This window comes from Pollachius pollachius, assembly GCF_949987615.1.
Source record: "Pollachius pollachius genome assembly, chromosome: 17".
NCBI lineage: Eukaryota > Metazoa > Chordata > Actinopteri > Gadiformes > Gadidae > Pollachius > Pollachius pollachius.
The window spans coordinates 12,272,696-12,296,229 of NC_136950.1; the positions used below are offsets into that span (position 1 = coordinate 12,272,696).

At 44.1% G+C, this 23,534-nt stretch overlaps 2 protein-coding genes across 3 annotated transcripts in view; both read left to right on the forward strand.

Moving 5' to 3' along the window:
* Nucleotides 1-3,684, forward strand: part of LOC307088417 (uncharacterized protein) — a 5,351-nt gene extending 1,667 nt beyond the window's left edge. Inside the window, exon 3 of one of the 2 annotated variants that reach the window (XM_079754308.1) lies at nucleotides 838-3,684. In XM_079754308.1, coding sequence (XP_079610434.1) covers nucleotides 838-2,041 — 1,204 coding nt within the window. In that variant the 3' untranslated portion in view covers nucleotides 2,042-3,684. The remainder of the gene's footprint in view (nucleotides 1-837) is intronic. The other variant, XM_079754309.1, reaches the window with a different exon arrangement.
* A 2,653-nt stretch (nucleotides 3,685-6,337) lies between these two features.
* LOC307088666 (copine-3-like) lies at nucleotides 6,338-22,532 on the forward strand (the record flags this gene model as incomplete). The annotated part of the gene is made up of 8 exons (XM_079754617.1): nucleotides 6,338-6,382; nucleotides 9,118-9,237; nucleotides 13,602-13,618; nucleotides 14,575-14,623; nucleotides 14,717-14,768; nucleotides 14,871-15,004; nucleotides 20,888-21,124; nucleotides 22,207-22,532. The coding sequence occupies 8 exons, from the start codon at nucleotides 6,338-6,340 to the stop codon at nucleotides 22,348-22,350; spliced, it is 798 nt and encodes a 265-aa protein (XP_079610743.1). The 3' UTR covers nucleotides 22,351-22,532.
* Nucleotides 22,533-23,534: the final 1,002 nt, after the last annotated feature.

The window sequence follows — 23,534 nt, forward strand, 5'->3', positions numbered from 1 at the left end:
AAAGACCAGTACGATGAGTAGTGTCCTGGTTTTATGGTTGGTAATGCGGGGATCCCAACGGTGAACGGCCCACCCAGTCCTCAGGCCTTTGCTGCATCAAAAGCGAGACAGGAGAACCATAGACTGGGAGATGGCTGAAAGGATGCCAAGGACTGCATAATAGCAAACACGCCTACAGCTATGCCGGGAAACACACGCACACACGGTTTTCTTTGAAAAATGGGTTTACCTTGGTTGGAATTCCTTGCAGTTGCAAAAGATTTTTAGGCCATTCATCTTTTAAAGGAACAGTTCCCCGTTTTAAGACATTGAGCCTATCATTTGGGGGTAGTTAGAATTGTTTTTTAGATAATGAAGTTATTGATTGAGCCTCATGGTTCTCTTGCATTAGTTTGAGAACCATGAGACTCAACCATGAGATAAAATCTGTGATTTCAGTTTAAACTACATGATTAAAAAAATTCCTTGTCCACTACCCCAAGGCTAGCCTCTTCTATATCGGCGGACAGTTTTTTTAATGAGATACCATATGATTAGGCAGGATGTTCAAGTATGAGACGACAGGTCCTGGGAGAGTTGAGCCACTTTTGTAAAGTCTCATAGATTCCAGTGAACTATGCTGAAATACTTAATTCGTTTGTTAGTTCATTTCTGTCCGTAATGGGGGAAATTCAAAAATGAGAAGCAGGCGATCTGGACTAATTCATAAATTGACTTATGTACATACTGTAAGTCTACTCTAAGGCTAGGAAGACATGATGGTAACTCATTGTCCGCGTCTTCTAACCATCTGCTTTGTTTCTCCCTGCCCCATCCTATTGCACTCCTCCTCTCTAGCAGCGAGCGAGGGGAGCCTTTCAGGAGACATTCAGGGAACGGAGGGATGGGTGAGGCCTGTGACCCTCTCTTGCTCCCTTGCTCCACGCCGAATGATGCCCAGCGGGGCCAGCACACCCCCTGGACCCCCCTCTCCAAGGACAACATCAAGTACCGGCCGGAGGGCTTCTACAACCAGGACGAGCCCCTCAACTACTGTAAGACCTCAATGGCTCCCCACAAAGGCCTAAGCCCAGGCCTGGGCGGTGGGTGGCCTCAGCGGCCCAACTCCGGAGCCATCAGGGCGGGGCAGGGAGGTGGCTACCTCCCCTCTAACAGGATGAACAAGTCCAACCACTACGGGAAGCCGTACCGCCAGCCCCCCAGCTGCAACGGAGGCCGGGGCGGCGAGGTGTTTGTCTCCCGTCTCTATGGCAACCTCCAGAGCCCAACCGAGCCGGACACGTACTGCGTGGACCTGGTGAAGAGCGAGGGCGGCTACGGCGAGTGCTACAACGCGCACCTGATGGCGGAGATGCCGCCCATCAAGGTGGAGCACGACTCGGACTCGGAGAACGGCCTGGACCCCTACGGCCGGCCCTGGGCCTGCCGCGACCCGGGCCTCATGGAGCGTTGCTATGGCAACGCGCTGTACGACCCCAACACCGGCGTCCAGCTCAAATCTGAGGCGGACTTCTACGACCAGCAGTACTCGCCGTGTCAGCGGGGGAAGGCTGCCATCAGCCCGCCGTACGTCCACCACGGTCACTACGACAACTACGCCGCCATCAACGGCGGCGTCAACGCGCCCGGGCGGCTGCAGAAGTACAACAAAGACCCCGGCCACATGCACAACAACAACAACCACAACAACCACAACAACCACAACAACAACAACAGCCAGTTCAGCCCCCACCGGGGCCCGCACCCGGACCCCCTTTGTAGCAGCCAGACGCTGAACCTCATCGACGCCCAGGCCTACCAGGGCGCTCCCATGGAGCCCCAGAAGGCCTTCATGCAGCAGGACTACGGCAAGCACAACGGATACGAGTTCAAGGGTCACGGCATCATCCACTCCATCAAGCGGGAGCCCATGGACTCCCCGCCGTGGTCGGAGAACGGCCATGACATGGGCCAGGCCTTGATGAGTGCCACCCGGAACGTTATGCCCTGCGCCATGACCGCAGGCCACCTCAAAACCAATCCGTACGTGTACATGCAGTGAAGAGCAGCAGGAGGTGTGTGAAGGGAATGGTGTTGCTGAAGTATTGTACATGCAGACGGGATGTTTGTTCTTTCGTAGAATAGGATTGTGAGGAGCTTCATTGTGTTACTTGCGTAACAAATTCACCCTTTTTGAATTGGATACAATTACACGATTGTATACAAGAATACTACGTATTCCTTTTTTTCTTGAGGAACTTTCACTGTCAAAATTGTTGATTGCCTCTCGAATTGGTCATTAGAGTGACAACATTTTGAGACTTGACTTTGCAAATTTAATTTGCAATATTAAAACATAGTACTGTCCATTTTTTATGCAAGAGAATGTTTCATAATAAGAGTTTTTAATTCAACTTGCACATTAGATTCGACAAGGGTACACAAATTTGATCCGCAAGTAAAATACTTCTGCAACATTATTACCTTCATAGTGGAAATGAGTACCTTTGCTGTGACACATGTGGACATTCTCGTGGTCCTTCCCTGAAAGAACCTAAACACATGTACAGTAATGTAAATCAATTTATCATGGGTTATCATGCACATGCACCAGCAGTACACAAAAACTACCTTTTTAAGTCATGAAGACATCCAGGCTACTACACCGAGAGATATCATCTATCATTGGACAAAGTTTTCAGGGACTAGCATTGTGACAATCAAAAACAGTGATGCATACATTTTGTTTTGTTTTTGTTTTTTGGATATGGTGACAAGTCCTCTTGACACCTGTTTGGTTTTTGTGCTTTGTGTTGTTCACACCTGGCTTTTTTGAGGTTTGGGGGATTTTAGTGTTAAGAATCAAACGTTATTGTCGGTTAATATGAAGGTATAGAGTTGTCGTGGTAATAAGCATATGTGTATCACCTTTGTTTGATAGGTCAGGGCCTGCAGCGCATCTGACCTTGTTTCCAAAGAGGCCAAAGAGCTCTGTGGAATACAATGTCTCTGTTTGTTGGTCATGCAAAACGCCACTGCGTCATGCCCATCACAGTAAACTGCAGGTTGCTGACGTCCAACCTTCCGAAATAGTTTACAAAATGAAACCCTGTATGTTCGTCAACACAGATTGGAATACCTTAGTCTTGTTTCTGGTTATTTTTGCAGTGGAGGGAAGGGGATCTTCTTATTAGAACATCATTAATGCAAGGCAACACATTGCCTTCACAAAATTGTCTTTAAAAAGCAAAAAATAAGATTCTCTTTCTCTAACTTACTAGTTTCTAATTCAGAATGATTACATCAAAACCGTACCCATAATTATGCAAACAATGTCAGACAAAAAAAATCAAAATGGTTGAACTTTGCACAAATATACTGAATGCATGCATGCATAAAAATCAACTCCGTTCTGTGAAGCTACTATTGTAGTTTCTTAGTTGCACTATCGCGAGAGTTTCGATAAAAAGTCCAGCCTTCGCAGACAGGTCGCTTATTACCTTTGAAACGTGTTGCTTTTCAATTAATGTCAAAATGATTAATATTTATTGTCGGAGGCAGAAGTTCGTATTTAAAAAAAAAAAAGGTTTTGAAGGCTTTGCTTGCTTTTTGATAAATGCTGATAACGAGACTAGATGGTAAATACAGTGTACATATTGCAGTGTTTCTACGTGTTTTTGCATCTATTAAAAATACTTCTTTATATATGCATTTCTGGACTCAAGTATTTTAAATTCTCCTACTATTATGAAGTTTGTGGGTCCAGGTGTGGACCCACTGACTTCGTGTTGTTAGTTGTATTAACGTGGTAAATCACATGATACAAATTGTAAAAAGCATCTCATCGTTCCATTCTCATGAATTGTAATGTCGATGATGGGGAGGTGAACAAGGAGGGGAGGAGAGGCAGGAGGGGGCGGTGAGACAGGCGGGGGGGGGGGGGGGGGGTTGAGACAGGCAGGGGAGGTAAAACAGATAGGGGAGGAGAAACAGGTAGTATGGGATGAAACAGGTGGGGGAGATGAGACACGCAGTTGGGGTGAGACAATAGCGTGACCGTTTTTTTTTTTTCGTGACCGATTGCTTCCATTATCACAGATGGGTACCTTACATACAACATGAGTTATGTGTGGGGAACAAGGGGTTAAGGCGGTATCGTTCATCACTTAGTGATCTGACGAGCCAAATCGCTTACGGCGATCACGCGCCGCTTCCGATGTTAACCGCCGCGGAATTTTTACTTCCGCGTCGCACGCACCAGCGTTTAAGTGGCCTCCGCCGCGGCGCTCTCAAACCTTCTGATTTGTATCCCCTGATAAATAAAGCATCAACCAGACATTTCTCCCTTCTGTCATTCGAGGTGCTTCCACCATTTAGCCTGACAACAGAAAAGGTATCTGGAATATAAACCTCAAGATAAAGTGCCACATGTCATGGACCCTCCAAAATCGCTCGTCTTTGAAGGAGGTGCAAAGAAAGTCCATCGCTGTGATCTGTGATTAATATGCAAGAGAGGTACCATCAAACTGAACCGAGGCTGAACCCAACTCGTACATTCATTTCCATCCCTCTGGTCTACATGCGGCATCGCTACCATCCAACCCTCCCAGCCAGCCATCCTCACTATTGATCGGCGGCTGGATTCCAACGCTTCCAGTGGCTCTAGAGTAGAACAACGCGAGCCCAGACCCATTACAGTGACGGCTCTGACTCCTCTAATGGCGAGTACAGTCCTCCAACGGAGGAAATAACGACCGGACTATCGCTTCAACGTCCAGGCGACAGCGTTGTTAAAGCAGCAGGCTGAGGATGAGCTCAGTAGCTAAACCGTATGACAATTACGCAGCACAGGCGGTTGAAGGTTCGCTTAATGGGTAATTAAATGAGATTGGATTGGATGGGATTTAAATCAGTGTGCGGGGTCAGGGTTTAAATGCCGGGATCACCTCCCCCTATAGTGAAGTTTCAATCAGAGCTTCGACTATTTTTGGAGACTATTTTGTCTTTACTCCTGCTCCTGTAACTTGAGGTCAAGAGTGACAGGGTCTAATCTTCCGTTTGCGCAGACGAGGTAGCGATTGAAAAGGGGATCCAGGTAGGAATCACTCGTAGTTTTTGAGCCAACATCTGGCTGAACGATACTTTTAATGTTTTGACCTTATTGAACCTCTAACCACCGAAAACATTTATTTTACCTGTGACACTTTATGCTTACTTGGGCTGTATAACACCAAGCTAATCAAACGGAGTTACGCCTCATTAGCGGAGGGGAAGGTGCAACTCGACACCCGAACGGAAACTGCGTTCACGCCATCTGCACGTCGGAGAAGCTCGGTCACGCCATCGCAACTTAAAAAATGTATTGCGCATCTTCATTGCATCATAACAGAAATATAATAAAAGAGCATTTATTTACAGATGTTAACCATTCTGTCGTGTTCGGGTCAAATCTGACCGATTTCCTACTTCTATCAATCATATATATATATAAACAATTGCTGATCATCACTTTCATTGAATTTTGAGAGGTTTAGTAAACTTTGTAACTCCTGGTGGTGTTCCCGGTCAGAAATGACCGACATAGGAAATTAATGGGTGACCCTTGATTGTGTTCATCCATCAGATATTAAGCTACACAACCACAAATCCACCACCACCACCACACGCACACACAATTTCTGTCTCTATTATTTTATTCACTGCAGTTATTCATGTAAACCAGTAGTCTGAGACATTGTTTAAAGATTAAAAGGGAGTTAATTAAAATTTGGTGATGATCAATGTTTCTTGTGTTAATGTAAGAGCAGTTAAAACAGGCCAAAACTAAGGGGGGAGAAACGAACCAAATTGTTTTATACAGCTCCACCATGTTATTGTGCAACATGTACCTCTGTGGTGATTGTCAGATGTTTTTACTGTAGCATTTTTTAATAATTAGATATTAAAGTAACTCCGCAAAACACAAAGTATATTAGGAAGATAATTAAGAAAAATAATAACATTAAAAGATTAAATCAAATTGTTTTCTCAAAACTCCCCGATATTCTTGATAAACATGTCCCTATGTAGCTCTGTGGTGATGTTAAGTGTTCTTACTGTAGTATTAATTGATAATTAGATGTTAAAGTTATTCCCAATATGTTTTATAAAGGCAGATATGAAAAACAGGTATAGTGAGATATATGTATGAATCAATTTAGTGGATATCATGTTAATGTAGTTAAATTGTTTTCTTATTGTTGGACATTTATTAGGTGAATGGTTGCATTTTAATTGAGTACTGTTCTTTACATTTAAGTCATGTGAATTGAATGTCAAACATAACTTTGGAATAGTTCATTCATGCTGTCCTGGTGCGATGGTGTGGATAGCTGTTGGAAAGCTGAAAGCCATAGAGACGCAGGTTCAAGTCCCGCTAGTGTTGGTTGTTTTGTGAACATAAAGCCGCGTTCTCGAAGATTGTCATGTAAGTTTTGCATCTATCTCTATCTATTGCAAAATTAGGTAACACAATGGTGATTGCGACTATGGTCCAATGCCGAAAGACCTTTCATTTGCAGCATTATGAATCTTACCAACTGGCTCTTGGTGGCAAAAAAACAACGTGTGTGAACAATTACCAAAAGCGTCGCCGAAGAATGTTAAAGAAGTTTTTCTCCAAATTGAAAGAAATCTTGTTTTTTAGTGTGTAAGTGGTTAAGTGATATGATCTGCTGATCAAAGTGCTGACTTGACTACTTGATTTAACAATTCACAGAGTATAGGAATGAGAGGCTTCCATTAAAGTTAATCTGCAGGCCCTGAACCCTGGTCTCCGGAGGGTTATTCCACTGCACAACTGAGAGAGGGAAAATGATCAATAATCAATCAAACTTGCATTAGGTTTCATAGGAAATGAATCCTGCTCTAACGAGAGTGATAACGAGAAACTTTCTCAGATTAACTAACTTGACAATGTTGTTGTCGGAAGTAATACGCCTACCTGACATTGCAATTCCCATGACATCTAATTAAGTTCCCACGGAGACCGACGCTTGGCGTCCCTTTGCAATCTGATTGGCACATTTTATTTATTGTTTTGAGCGATCTTATTGGCTCTTTTTGTTTTAAGGCTCAAGCAATCTGATTGTCTGTTTTTGTAAAACAGCTTTGCGTCGCTGTCGGTCGCTGTGCGTTGCTGTGCGTCGTTTTGCATCGCATTGCAGTCTTATTGGCTCATTTTAGCTATTGTTTTTAGCGATCTAATTGGCTCCTTTTAAGTTCAAGTGATCTGACTCACTTTGCGTGTGTGTGTATGTATATATATATATATATATATATATATATATATATATATATATATATATATATATATTACACGAACACAGAAAGTTGGTGAATGCAGGAATGATTGTGTTGTTTATTTTAGATTTGGAGCTTATTATGATAAACCCTGTCTGTAAATAGTTTTTCTAGAGCCTATGTGTGTGTGTTAGCGTGTAAATGGATTAGACTTGGGCTAGGGTAAACCAGCCTGTTAGCTGGAGGACAACCAAATCATAACATTACCTTTAGGCCAAAGATGACGGTGACACACACACACACACACACACACACACACACACACACACACACACACACACACACACACACACACACACACACACACACACACACACACACACACACACACACACACACACACACACACACACACACACACACACACACACTTGCAAATTATTATCTCCCCAAAATAGGTTAACGACATGTCCATGTGGTCGAGTTAACCGATTATCTGTGAGGACAACGTGAGATTGATCCGACACGAGGAGAATGTCTCTACCTACTGGTTTTCTGTGTGCATTGCACTTGACATACATTTTTTATAAAAGTCATGCATTCTAATCTTGATATAACAAATACAACCACAATCAAAGACTTCCAACAAAAAGTTCTTAATGTCACTATTAAAAGCTGTAATATATACATTATATACATTTTAAACAAGCTAGACACTTGTATGTTGGGTTCAATGTATGACTATGTCACAAGGCTGCGAGTCACTTCGCTCCAATGCTCTTATGGTAAGAATTGTTTACAGTCAGGCCCGTCGAGAGAAGGCAAGAAAACCAAGCAATTGTTTGGGGCCCCGAGCTGGCCTGGGGCCCCAAGACAAATACTGGTTATAAATAAAATGCAACGACAAACTGATCAGTGATCGGCATAGGTGACCTAGTCCTAGAGCGGCAAATGTGTTGAAGGCGCCCTCTGGTGGCGCCCTTAATTAAATTATATGAAACAAGTGAAATAAAACATTTTTACCACACATGTTCCCAAATGGAACGGACATGGGAGAAGACAGGCGATTAATTGATAGCGGCATTGAAACTCTCACTGTAGTACGCACCCCAAGCAAGACTTCCGAGCCGGGAATTTGGGGGCCCCAAGCACTTCCCCACCCCCCGCTCGGAAGTCTTGCTTGGGGCCCCCAAATTCCCGGCTCGGAAGTCTTGCTTGGGGCCCCCAAATCCCTTGAAACGGCCCTGTTTACACTGGAACATGGCCTCAGGGCGCGGCCATCGGCATAGGCGACCTAGGCGACCGACTAGGGCGGCCAATGTGTTGGGGGCTCCCTCTAGTGGCTTTAACTAATTAATACAATTTAATGAAACAAGCAAAATAAAACATGTTTATTATACATGTTCCAAAATGGAACGGACAAGGGGGGAACGGGGGATTAACTGTTAGTGCGGATTGAAACCCTTACTGAAGCTCGCAGGGCAATGGCCGTGAATCCCACCAATTTCCGTAATGATTTACGTTTGACTGTTCTGTATAGGCGATGCACTTAAACATCGAAGATGTTTAACAGCTTGTATTTTCCATTGTACCTTGGATTGTGTTTCTTTTAAATGCACAAACACAAGCTAACTAGCACACTGTTTAACTGCACAGCCATCCTCTTGACCTCAACTGTTTTTGTTTTGCATGATAATGCATGCTTATGAATACACACACACAGACACACACACACACACACACACACACACACACACACACACACACACACACACACACACACACACACACCGTGTGCACACATCTGACCTCCCCAGCCGTCCTCGTGACCACAAGTCCCTGCCGAACCCCCTCCAGGTGCTCTGCTTCTCCGAGGCAGAGGGACCCCAGCAGCAGGCTCTTCCAGCACTGGCACAGATGCAGATGCAGCAGAGGGCGCCCACCACCTTTCTGCCACCGTTTCTACTCAAGAGGATGGTACCAGGAGCCAAAGCCTCAAACGGGGCCATTTTGGATGTTGTAGCTAGCTTGAGTTAAACTAACAGGTGGCTGATCAGGGTCTTTTGGAGTCAACAAAAGCGTTATTATCCCCAAGAAAATAATATGGCTCCTTCTTCTCTTCCGTTGCACTGCTATGACGTTGCGCGTATGTCTTTTGAACGGGCTGCAGGTCAAGAGGCCAGAGAGCCAGTGGAGATTTTCTGGGATGTTATGAGATGCTGTGCAACATGGCTGCTTCTTAACTAATGGGATGCCTTCATACCCAATGCTGGACTTGTTGAGTGTCTATGCTGTGTTTGACTGTTGTTTAATTTCTTTCTTGCTGTTTCTATAAGAAAATTACTGGAATATTTCTACAATTTCCCTCTGTCATTTTCCTTAAGGCTAGCAAATGTTTGACTCTGTCTTGCCTATGTGGGCTCTGTCAAAGTCAATGTAGCAGTATCTGGCTGGTGGACAGGGGAAGCGGCAATCTAATTATAATAATAATAATGCATTTGACTTATCGGCGCCTTTCTTGACAGTCAAGGTCACCTTAAAAAATTCCACATTCATAAGAGCAAGCAAAAAAACCATAATAAAAGTGTACAAGAGAAAAGAGTCATTATAGTCCCAAGAATACAACTTACTTAAAGGGAGTAAGCTTATCCCAATAGATACGTTTTCAGGCGAGATTTGAAAGTGATAATGTTGAAGTGTTGGATGTCATGAGGCAGAGAGTTCCAGATGTGGGGGGCTAAGCGACTGAATGCTCTTGACCCCATTGTAACTAGGCGAGCAGGTGGGAGGATGAGCTGGATGGAGGAAGAGGATCTTAGAGAACGGGTGGGTGTCTTGATATGGAGGAGCTCGGTAAGAGGGGCAAGATTGTTGATGGCCTTGAAAGTGCGAAGCATGATCTTGTAAATAATGTAAAATTTGAGGGGGAGCCAATGGAGTTGCTGCTGGACAGGTGTTATGTGACTGATGGAGGGGGTTTTAGTAATGATATGGGCTGCAGAGTTTTGTACCAGTTTTAATTTATGTATGGACTTTGCAGGTAGACCAAAGAGGAAAGAGTTGCAGTAGTCCAGACGCGATGGGACAAGGGTGTGAACCAGAATTTCAGCACTGTTGGGGGAGAGAGATGGGCACAGGCGAGAGATGTTACGTAGATGGAAGTAAGCTGACTGAGTGACATTATTGATATGGACTGAAATGACAGGGTGCTATCCAGGATGACACCCAGACTCTTGACCTGAATTCCTAGAGATAGAACCTTGGGGTACACCAGAGGAGAGGGGGGAAGAATGGGATCTAAATGTTTTGAGTTGGACAAACTGAGTACGTCCAGATATAAATGGTTTGAACCAGTCCAGAGGTGTGTCAGATATACCAAGGAAGGCTAATCGGTCAATGAGGTTGGTGTGGGAAATGCTGTCAAAAGCTGCACTCAGGTCCAGGAGGATCAGGATGGTGAGTAGTCCAGCGTCCGCAGCCATGAGGAGGTCATTGGTTATTTTAACAAGAGCTGTTTCGGTGCTATGAAGTGGGCGAAAGCCTGATTGGAACTGTTCATAGAGACTATTGTGAGAGAGATGATCATAAATCTGAGAGGCAACAGTTTTTCCAGAATTTTTGAAAGGAAGGGGAGGTTGGAGATTGGGCGGAGATTGTTGAATTTGCTGGGGTCAGCACCGGGTTTTTTGAGAATAGGGGTTATTGCAGCTGATTTGATCTGATCTGATCTGATTGCCCTGTGCCATTGAGCAGTTTTCATAGAAATGAATGGGCGCCATTTTTTAATCCGCTGTCCTTTCTTTAATAGGTCCAGAAGGGCAACATCAAGGAGAGATTTGCTTCCGCATCATGGGAGCCAGCCACGCCCTAGTGCATGATGTGCCGGATGCAGAAATATTCTCGTTGTCTAGCATTGTTAGCATTGTAGCATCGTAAGCGTCGTAAGAGGTCATTTTCCACGTCCCTCTGCGCTTTAAGTGATAAAAATTCAACACATTGCCTAAAAACCATCAACGTCATTCATGTTAAGTAAAAGGAAAAACTTAGTTAACGGAGTCGTGCACTGAGCCCTCTCGGATGCCGGGCCGAATCAACAATTGTTTCACTACGACTTTTTTCAGCTGCCCACCCGTCCTTCTCCTGCAAAATATAAATAAATAAAACGGCTAGTAAAACGCTTGAGGTGGCGTTTTGAAAATAGAAAACTTACATTTTATTAGTACATGGTATAAAGATAATTATGAGCCTTTTATTGATATCCAGACATTTTTTGCGGAGACACATTCCTGTTCCCCACGTGTATTGGACTGAACGGAGATATCTACTTCTGGGCCCTTTGAATCGAGGGACCCGTCCACAGCCTGCTTAAACAGCTACAATACCAGGCTTGGCCGCTGAACACTGGTGGATTGCAGAAGTATGCACTGTTCCTGGGGGCTTGGGACAGACAAGGCCGTACAGCTATGCTGCCCACATCAGACGCTGTAAGTCCAACCCACCTATTAAACAACAGCAGTTTGCACAGCACTTGGGCAGTCAGGATGGACTCGGCATTGCCCCGGCTGGAGACGCCCATGGGCAAGGGGTTGAGAAGCCACAGGGAGAAGACACGGCACACAACCTGGTCACAGATCAAAAGTAAAATGACAAAGAGTTGGTCGTCACCTCTCATCATTCAGAAAGATCCTGAATGATGAGATTCTTCTCATCGTTCATCATGATTCTTCTAGTAAAAGCCCTTTGTGTCTGTAGCTGTGTAAAGTAGTGTACTACACAAAAATCCACGGCAAACTCATTTAAACTACAGATGTTCTGATACCCTTTTTTACTTCAGATTCCGATTCCTGAACTTACCTAGTTCAGGAATACAGAGAATATTCTGATACAGCATCTAGCATTCAAACTACTCATAGCAGATGTTCTTATTAAAGGGTTCTGCAGTATCGGTGTAATTTCCGTTACTGGTATCGTTATCTCTTATTTTTTCTTTACCTCCTTTTTCCCAAAAATATATTCTCCATCTTTTTTCTTTACCTCCTTTTTCCAAAAAATATAACCTCCATCTTTTTTCTTTACCTCCTTTTTCCCAAAATATATTCGCTCCATCATTTTTCTATACCTTATTTTTCTTGATCGTTTACTCTCCATAATTTTTCTATACCTCCTTTTTCTCGATTTTTTATTCTCTCCACAAATAAAAGGTATATATACTTGAGAAAAAGGATGGAGAGAATATTCCTTTTGGAAAAACGGAGGGATAGAACAATTGTGGAGAGAATACAATTTTGAGAGAAATTTGGTATACGTCTATACCTCCTTTTTCCTGAAATATATTCTCTCCATGTTTTTCCTTACCTCCCTATTATCGGCTCCAAGTCAGACCCTCTGTGTGTGCTGCTGATGAGCAGCAAGGAGGGCCATTGGTATGAGGTCAGTACATGTAGGAGGCTGAATATGTTTGTTGCCAGAGTCCACAGGGACAGGCGTGATGTAATGACCATTGAACCTGCACTGGACACATTTTTTCTTGAAGCCATTAATGTGGTTCAGCATTGGACGACATTCAGTGCAAATACTTTTGAATACAAGTGATGGATGCAGACAGTGCAAAAGGATACGTAGAAAAATAATAATAATTCATGGACAGCTCCCAATCGTCATATCAAACATATACACTTGAATAAACGTGAGTGCTATGCATACAACTTTATGATTTTTTCTAATGTACGCTTATATGCTTCCCTTATTGCCTCGTTTAACAACAACATTTATTTTCCTTATGTTGAAATGTAACATGTCGCAAAGAACTGCAGAAACCCCCTAGTATTTCAACAGGTTGGTCGCACAGAGCAGGTCTAGAATTGCCTAAGCCCCAAGTTTGCCAAGAAATTTGTCATGGACTACTACTTTGAGATTGTGCAGAAGCTGCAGTTTGGCATCTAGGACATTGACAACAAAACGGTGGACCTGAGTGACGATGACTTCCTGTCACAGCTGGAGTGCACCATGGGCCTCTCTGTCACTCCGCTCCTTTGATGCAGGTGTAGTGGAGTGTAACGCAACACATGTGTATCTACACACAACTCAAGCAGACACCATCACTGGCTGTGAAATCAGAGCCCACATGTAGCACACGGCTCCTGTTTGATTGTTTGTTGGGGTTCCTACAGTCCCCTCCACAGGACTGTAGAAACCATTCAGGCTCATGTCTGAGGGTGTGGGTGTGTTTGAGAGGAGTTTTATTAAGAGGCTGTAGAGTCACTGGCTCGCTCCTCTTGCCCAGGTGATTTCCAGCAGAAAGTTAAGTAGACCGCTCATCCTGAAGAACTCTACTCCGGCAGTGCGTGGCAGCGTCACGGTAAGTGATGAAGCGTCAAAGTGATGGCTGCCGTGGAAAGTGCAGGCAGCCGGCAGCGGGCAGCAGGCACCGCGAGGTTCAGTCTACTTCAAATGATGTGGAAGTGGAAGAACCAGAGACGTCGGAGAACCCAAGGCAATCGTTTGAGATTCATAATATCGTCTGGAGGCCCACACAGCTTTTGGCCGTGATAATATATATTATATGATATAGATATCTATGTACAATATTATACATAGATAATATATATATATTATTTAGATATAGAGCTCCAGGACTCCCGCCAGAATCCGGAGTTTTGTAGAATATTTACAGAACATGGCCAAAGGCTGTGTGCGCCTTGCCATTGCGATACAGCCACTGTAAACAGAGCGCATGGTACCGTGGCCGCAAGCTGCTCCGGGACACACCCCCACCCTCCTCCTTGACGCGTGATTGGGGAAGGCTTAATGTGCGACTGACTCGTAGTGGCTGTAATTCTACAACACGGCTGAATTTCGGGAACATCTTCAAATACTGTGTTAGGGGCCCACTAATATCTATATTAAAGCATACATAAAGAAGCATGCAATGGGACCTTTAATAAAACATGTGTTTGCCATAATTTAGGCTCAGTACTTTCAATCAACATGTAATGAAATATGGCATGTCTTATCTGAATGTAAACAATAATAGGAGTCTTTTGTTTGACATTTTATTCTGGTGTTGGTTGTAAAACAAATGAAAATGTACAAAGAAGTCCAGTCTTTTTTCATGTCCTGAAAGGACCTGTGGGCTTTCAAAGAAATCACTACACAGCCAAAATGTAGTATGAGGATATGGTAGAAAATTGACAACAATAAAAGTCTGACATAGCTGAAATATAAACAGATCTCAAAAATATTTATTGCATTCAAACAGCTCAGTTTCCGCTCAGCATTTCACCTTCACCGTGTGTTGTAATGTTTCCTGCTCAGTGACAAGATGTTCCCTGCCTTTGGATTTGGAGCTCAGGTTCCTCCCCAATGACTCACATTGGGGTTGCTACAGGACAGTTAATTCAGTTGGTATTAATGCATGGTTCCTCTTTTCAAACCATTTGCTGTTTCCTCTTTACAGGTTTCTCACCAGTTCCCTCTGAACTTCAACCCGTCTAACCCTTTCTGCTCCGGTAGGTTTCCACATACAATCTCGGGCAGGTTTTGGTCTTCCATAGTTGTTCCATGTGTTTTCCCTAACCAAGAGATGATACCCCTGAACTGTGCCTGTGTAGGGGTGGCCGGGGTGGTGGAGGCCTACCGCGTGTGTCTGCCCCAGGTGAAGCTCTACGGCCCCACCAACTTCTCCCACGTCATCAACCACGTGGCCTGCTTCGCCAAACAGGCCATCCAGCAGACCACCGCATCGCTGAGCATGTTGCCGTAGACCGCAGAGGTCTAAATGTCTTTGGGTTCTTTTGGTTAAGCTTGTGCCCGAACCAACTTGAGCTTTTAATCATTGTAGTTTATATTTAAGAGTTGTGCTTCCATAACTCAAATTGAAGTTGTAATGTGTGAGATTGAGCCCCTCGCTGGTTGGTAGGCAAGAGACTTTTAGATTTCAAAAAATTAAATCAGAGCGTTCTGTCCACTAACTGGCTGTGCAACTGGCGATAGTACAATTATTGTGAACAAAGAGAGGGGTATGGGCTGGGCCGCATTTTTCTTTTGTAGAATATATTCATAATTGGATGAGATTTTTATTGAGAACACTATTGAAATCATTATCGACTGACGGGTATTTAAGCTACGAGCCAGTTGCAATGTTACGCATAGAAACTTTAACAATAGGCTACTTGCACAAGCACTTCCTGATTCGCCGTAATACAGCTCATCAGCTTCCGGTTCCAAGATGGCAACGTTCTACACCCGGTGTTTACAGGAGTTGCCGGCAATAAATATCACAGATGTGCACCGTTTATGTCGGGAAACAAAAACTCCGATGAGCAAATTGGAGACATTCACAGCTACGAAGGTAAAAAAACTACTTCTAACAGACGCTAGCTAGTAGCTACTGTCAAAGGCTAGTCTGTCAGTTAACTGTCACTTTCTAACGTGTCTTACGATGCAGTAACAGCAAATTCTAACAAGATTTCTTAACCAGTGTTTTATATCAGCCTTGATGTTTTTGCCTGTTGTGTTGAGTAATATATGTTTAATTTATAGCCACAGTTTTGCGTATACAAAAGTAACGTTATGTAGCTACCTAACCTTACTTTCCATGTAGTCACTTGTTATAGATAGTGATGATGCGTAACCCAGTACAATTGAAGCTTAATGAATTTGTATGTTATTTCATTCAGAGTCCAATAAAGACTAGCTGACAGGGCAGGTCAGCGTGAGAGCCTTGTGCTACAGGTCGATGAGGAAGAGCGAGGCACCACACGGTTTGAGTGTAGGCAGGATGCTGTGTTCATCCCTGTTCAGTGGGGTTTGTTCGGTTGAGCAGTAGCTAAGTGTAGTCCTCAAGGGCCACCAACTTGAATGTTTATCATGTCTCCCTTTTTTCCGCACACAATTTAATTTAGTCAAGGTAATGAGTACAAGACTACAACTTTTCAATATTCAAGATATTTATTGTCGTTTGCAAAGCAGAAGTACAGGTACAGTGGAATAATTGTGTGATTCTTGGAGCCGCTTTAAAAACAATCACATCTTTATTTTAAGAGGGAGAGAATATAACAGTAAGCATTCTGGATGGTAGGCTTTTTCTAGCACAGTTCAAGTGCTTACCTTCATAAGAACCAATTGGTTGTTTACACCCATGATGCTGAGGTTATAATTTCTAATGATTTACCTTTTTTTTTTTTTTTTTCAAGCTTTGTGATTCATCCCCAGTGATTCTAAGTCACCACCACTGCTTCTGTGTGGCTGGCACTGTTCTGTGCAACCATTTAGCAGCATTATTGTTTCAGACAGCACACTATTCATCGTTGAAGCTTCCTGTCGTGCCCCCTGTGCATAGCTGTACGGAGTCGGATCAGCAATGGCACAAGCCGCGAACAATGGTAAGTTAAACTTTAATTACATTTTTTAATAGTCTTGATTTAAAGTGACCCCTCCATCGAACATTTATTTTCTCATGGAGTAAAGCCTGGACCAGTAAATACCATGGTTTTTACCAAACCTGTCCCAAATCGGATGGTCCAGACTGGAGTTAGGTAATTTGCTTTGTTAAATGTAGTTCCCTGTGTTGCAAATACATGTTGCAATTTGTTAATTTCTTTGTAGGAGTGGATTCTACAGAGGCATGGTTGGAGAATTGCCAGATCCCTGCCTACTTCGCGTAGAGGAGGCCTATGCGAAATTTAACCTGGAGGACAAGCCTCTTGTTTCTACAATGAACATGGGACCTGGCAAGCCCATGGTAGAAACAGCCTTTGGGTTAGTGCAGAAGGGTAGCATGTTGTCATATTAGCAGCCTCCTGTGAAATCCCGCTTTATCACACCCCACCACAACACCCCACCAACACCCCGTCTGCCTCTGGAGGGTTATGACATCTTACCGTCCCAATGTCCATTTGTGTGCTCAGAAGAAGAGCTGCTAAACCTGCAAAGTCTTTCTGTCACCATGGCAATGGCCCACAAAATTGAGGAGGCTACACGTGAGCAAAGCTCCTGCACCGAGTGGCACCTGCTCCGCCGACCCAGAGTGACCACCTCTAGGTTTCGTGAGGTGTGCCATGTCAGAGGCCAGAGCTCTGCAGAGGCATTAGCAGAGCGCATAATTAAGGGCACACGGCAGACAGCAGACATGAGGAGAGGTGCTGAGATGGAGCCTGCAGTAGCAGCTGAGTACAGTCAGCTGATGAACGTCAACTACTCACCCTGTGGTCTTGTCATTCACCCGTCTACCCCCTGGCTTGCTTCCTCCCCGGATGGAATTGTTTTTGACCCCAACGAATACCCTCAATTTGGCCTTGTTGAATTTAAATGCCCCAATGTCCACAACTTTGTGGACTGCAAATATTTGAAAATGGAGGGTGGTTCGCCACAACTTAAAAAGAGCCACTCTTATTATTGGCAAGTCCAAGGCCAGCTGCTCATAACTGGAATGCAGTGGTGCGACTTTGTTGTGTGGGCGCAGGAAGACTACGTAGTGCAGAGAATCTATGTTGAGCCAGAAGTGCAGAGCGCAATTCGAGAAAAGGCAGACCATTTCTTTTTCTACTATTACATGCCTAGCTACCTGCGTCTTAAGAAAATGTAAAAAACATTACCCAAGATTAGATTATCTTAAATCAGTTAACTCACAAGCAGTCTCATCTCACCTTCACCAGCAGTCTTACCTCACGTTGGCCAGCAACTCACCGTCAACCAAACAACCAGAAGTGCCGTTTCTTCCTGGAAATGTCAGAGACCATGTAATCACCATAAATATATTTTTTTCTCAGCAATTGCATTATTTCTTTTTGTAAAATGGGAAATCAAATGCATATGAAAATCCAAACATTAACTGCACGTAATCCAAGTGTTCTTAACATTTAAACAGTCAATCTTTACTTACTTCCTAGCAGACAGATCTACTGCATTTTCATGAAAGGCAATAATATTGTCTTTATTTAATCACTTAACCCATTTTTTGACGAGTGCCTTGTTTTGGTAATTTGACAGCAGACAGGCAACTGCAAATATTTCATTGATATTGTATGCATGTGACAGGGTGATGGTGCCATCAAAAAGCCGGTTCTCCTTTATCCTCCGAATGACACGCTCTACGTGCACCCGCAATCTGGCTATGGCCTGTGTCTCCTTCACCTGGCATGCTGGCATCTGTTTGTTTTTTGTTTGACAGAAGGGGTGGGCAGTAAACTTTGCTTTTGCAGCAATCACTGATTACGAAGCCTTTATCGACCATTACTGCCATGTTTTCTGTCAGCAACTCAGCGATTCCTGACTGTTTGAACATTTCCTTGTCGCTAACTAAACCACCATACAATCCGGAAATGAATGTCACTGCACCATGTGGGGCTATGCCAACCAAGCCTTTCATGGTGCAGTGGGATTTGTACGTAGAGTACATCTCACTTTGAAGGAGGGGTGAGGATGGGGTTTGGCATCTAAGCTCTGTGCAATCAAGAATTACCTGGGTGTCCGGGTAATCACGGAATTCCTCCGGGAGGTAAGCCTGTACCTCTGCAGGTGTGAGCCAAATACATATAGACCCTAGTGCTGTGGCCAGAAAACAAGTCCATGTGGCAATGATGTGGCTCACTGTGGACTAGTGAATTCTAAAGCGATTTGCCAGGTCCCTCTCCTTCAATCCAGCCGAAAGATAGTTCAGAAAAAGAAAGAGTTCATCTATGGGCTGGAGCAGCTGTCTCTGAGAGGAAAATAAAAAAGGATAGCTCAAACAAATACAAATGCAATGAAATCACGTATAATTACATCTGTAACTACTTATAAAGTACCGTTGATGCACGTGCAGGTGCGACCACTTCTTCTTTTTTCTGGGCAGCTGATTTGGCTCTGGATACACGGACCATCTTGTATAGACAAGGCTCGATCAAAGACCAAAATGCCATCAGGTGGTCGTAGCTGGCAAATCTATTCACAAAAGACACCACATAAAAATGTTTAAAATCTTCAAAAGTATACATTGTTACCAAAATAATGTCAACAGTAACTACTAAGATTACGATTTTATCATATATATATATATATATGTGTGTGTTTGTGTGGCAGGGTGACCTGTATTTCACCCATATACCTGTTTCAGCCTCAGTCACCTCACTTTAACCTGTATTGTGACTTGGCCAGTACGCAACGGTTGCTCTACCGGATGGCACCGTAACTAATTCCTGGCACTCGGCTGACAGGTTTGTTTAGTTTCCTCTTTGGGTGCATTTTAATAACTGCCCCAACTTCCTATAAGACGACCTGATGTGTCTGGATATCCAATGCCCTAATGTGGTCTCTGTGCTCTTTCTTTTTAGAGTAGTGTTCCTGTCGGGGATGTATCATTGGGAGGCGCTGTTTGGTGGTTTGCTGTGCACTTGCATGCAGATAAGTAGGGTGTTACCTGTTCAATTCATACATTTTTACAATTGTTTAATAGTATTTTTGTTCTAGGACCCGCATTGGTGGAGCTGGAGACGGTCACATTCTGGCGCTGTCGCTTCAGTGCTCCCATTTTCCTCTCATAGAATAATGACTTTTTTCCAATTATTTAAAAATAAACTTTTGTAGACTTTAACTGGCAACGTCTCTGTAGGTCTTTACACAAATCTGTATTATAAATGTTTTTTTCTGAACTATTGATGCTGTCACATTCAAATATATAAATTCTGATAAGACATGGACATTCCCAACTCCTGTCCTGAATTACACCATCTCTCAACATGACACTACTTGTGTGCTATTTATCATTCACATAGACCTATTAAAAAGTAATTTGGTACAGTACTATAAATTAATCTGTAACGTAGAGCTATTGTCCCTGCATGGCACATATCCCCGTCACTTAGGGACAAAGCTAATATCACATAGGCTAATATCACATAGGCTAATACAAAAAATAGAAATGACTTCCCTGGTGTAAAATCGTATGTCTGCGTCGGAGCCAGCAAACCGTTGCAGTCCAAAATCTCGCTGGAGACGTCACTCCTGTAGCTCCTTTCTCAGCTCCTCTACTTCATTTGTGACGCTTTCAGCAGCGGATGCGGCCATATCCATGGCAGCCGGTTCTGGGACAGAGCAGTAGTCGTGATCTTTGAAACGTTGATCAACTTCATCTTCCGGAGGGGCAGCCTCGACGAAGCGATCCACTCTATCCCACACGCCGCGCCTTGGGGTTGCGACCGTATATTGGTTCCACTCAAAAAGGGTTGGTACGGCACCTTTTGCAAGTCTCCTTCGACCCTGAGGAGTAGTTGGCTCAATCAACTTGTCGGGACTAAAGTGTCTGCTACAGACCTTGGAGTGAGTGGTGATGACATATGCATCCCGGCGTATGTTCACAATCCATCGACTCCTCACGTCAGTTTGGCTCGGAAAGCCATGAAAACTTAATACCCCGTTGAATTTAGCTGACGCTGTACAGTGGGGGACACAGCAGTGCTCTGCGTAGGTTGTCTCCTGCCTCTGAAAATTTCCAGTTTTTAGATGTTTGCGGTCTTGATCCATGTTTACAGTATCAAAGTCCGCAGGCTAGCGCGATAAACACACAGACCGGAAGCAACCGAGCTGTATTATTTGAAACAGGAAGTACGTCACACAGCTTAGTGCATACACCCTATACAACTCTTTGCAGCAATGCTTTGTGTTGCTCATCATCACCGACGTCGTGATCACGGACATGGACCAGACGCGCAACGCCATCGTCAACGCCTCCCGCCTCCCCATGTCCATCATCATCGTCGGCGTGGGCGGAGCCGACTTCAGCGCCATGGAGTTCCTGGACGGGGACGACGGGCGGCTGCGCTCTCAGACCGGCGAGGCGGCCATGCGGGACATCGTCCAGTTTGTCCCCTTCAGGGACTTCCAGAATGTAAGTAGGCGAGACGATAGCTCTGAGGTTGTCACCGCATGGATCGTGCTTTGCTCGTAACCACCGGCCGATTGTTAGTTGAATTAAGCCTAATAAAAAAACATGGCGCTAAACGGCCTGACACTGTCCTGTCGCTTCTGGTCTCTGGTTCCGAATTCTGACCGATCCGTGGTCCCGGTGCACGCCCAGCTCACCTGTGTGCCCTGTGTATCCGTGTCTTTACAGGCGCCAAGCCAGGCTCTTGCTCAGAGCGTACTGGCCAAGCTCCCGCAGCAAGTGGCCACCTTCTTCTGCCTATTTGGGCTGAAGCCTCCCAAGGAGGCCAGTGCATCCTAGGGGGTACCTCGGTTCTTTAGAATTGTTTATAACAACATCAACAAGAAACAAACCCTTAACCCGCTGCCTTGGCCGCTTGTCCTTAACCTTCGTGCATGAACCCTTTCTCCCGCCGTCCCTGCATGACTTTCTGTCCTCAAGCTCAGCAGCGTTTTTTGTACGTCTCCATGTGGATGCCACCCCCTTTCCCATTCAGAAGTCATTTTTGAGATGATTTTCTTTCATTGTTTAGAAGAGTGACCCTTGCCCTTGCCATTGCCCTGGTTATCTTTTCACTGTTGTATCTGCTCGAGGCCTTGTAAGATTTCATTCAAATATCAGTGACACTGTGACATACTGGCTTGGCTACCAACGTTTTAAAACATTTGTTAGGCTGCCTTTATAACCTGCATTATTAATGCAAGCATATATTAACCAGCAAAGTAAGAGTTTTTATAATACATTGTTATAAAGGCTAGGCTCTAATTTATCTATTGTCTTTAAATGTTTCATGTTTAGAGGTAAACTGCAATACGCATACATGCATTGACATATGCAGGTACTTGGGGAGAGCCAGAGATTGGCAGCTGAAACTAGACTGCGGTTTGACTACAGCATTCATTCATTCACTGCATGTAGACCGCCCACCCCTTCCTCAAGTTCATTAATTTACTCTGTTGCTGTTAAGTGCTTTGGGATATGTATTTCCGGTCTTCGGTGTACGATATCAAACCCCCCCGATGTGTCATGTCTCCTCCCTGATCCAGGCCCCCCCAGAGGCCCTGGCCCGGAGTGTGTTGGCTGAAGTCCCCGCGCAGGTGGTGGGCTTTTTCACCTCCATGGGCCTGAACCCACCCACCGACAACAACAGGAGCACCAACCCCACTCCGGCTCCCGTGGGGACGGTCTAATTGTGCATGATGAGGGAGGGTTACAGGGGGAACTCGCCACTAGTCAATGACCAGCACCTAAAGAAGTACCGTACGGACCGCAAGTCCCTGAGTCAGACCTTCCCCTGACCCCAAGAGGGTGGCTCTTCAAGGGCATCCGTACGCACATAGCGTAGCTCGTTCTGCAATCCTTCTGTGCCAAATATCGCCTATGTTGCCTGGCTCCCCTCTTACCTGTGCACCTCTGAAAGTGACCAAGCACACTTAAACGCTCCGCCCTCTTGGAAATGTATGCATTAGCCAATCAGCAAAGGGATTTTCTCGCATGCATGTTTTATTCAATGTTATCCCCTGTGTATATATAGCATTATGTATTCGACATTTATCTTTATCACACAGTACAATTTTCTATTTTTCTGTGTCACAGCTTTGCATGTATTAATTACCTGTAGGTCCATATAATTGTCTTATAGAATATACATGTGTAAGATTGGTCCATAGTGGGGAGCTTTGCACAAAACATCTCATTTTATTATTAACCAAGTATTGTTTAGTGTATATTTTTTACATCATTGGCCAATGCATTAACATGTTTTGTAATATTCTGAGGCTTTTGTTGTTACAATGCCATTTCTTTGCGTTCTTTGAAATGATTTGTATCTCAGGAATGTTTGAATAATCACAATCCAGGAGACTCATGACATAGTATAATTTACAAAGAATTGAGTATCATTTCCAGGGAGGAGTAGCTTCAAAGCATTGTCAAATCCCTTGTTCTCCAAAATTCACTATCCACTAATTAACCCAAACCAGGGGCGGTTCTGGACAAATTGTACTAGGGGGGCCAAGGAGGGGCCAGTGTTTAACTAGAGGGGCACAAAAAAATGGCAAAAGATTATAATTATAAACTTTATTATATTAAGTTTCCACATTTTTTTTCTATTGAGACCAGACATTTACAAACATAATTTCATCATCACTGTGAGGAACTACAGTAACACAGTTATGTGCAAGAACAAGAAGTCACTTACGAAATTAAACAGTTTGGCTTACAGGGGAAATCGTGGCTCCTTTCTCCAAGAGTAGTTGCTGGGCTCTCATTCACCCAGCAGCAGCAGCATAGTGTTTGGGTGCGCCCCTCTAATTAACCTGTGTAGTATGTTGCGTCGCATTAGTTCCATAAAATCAGTACAATCATAATTGTT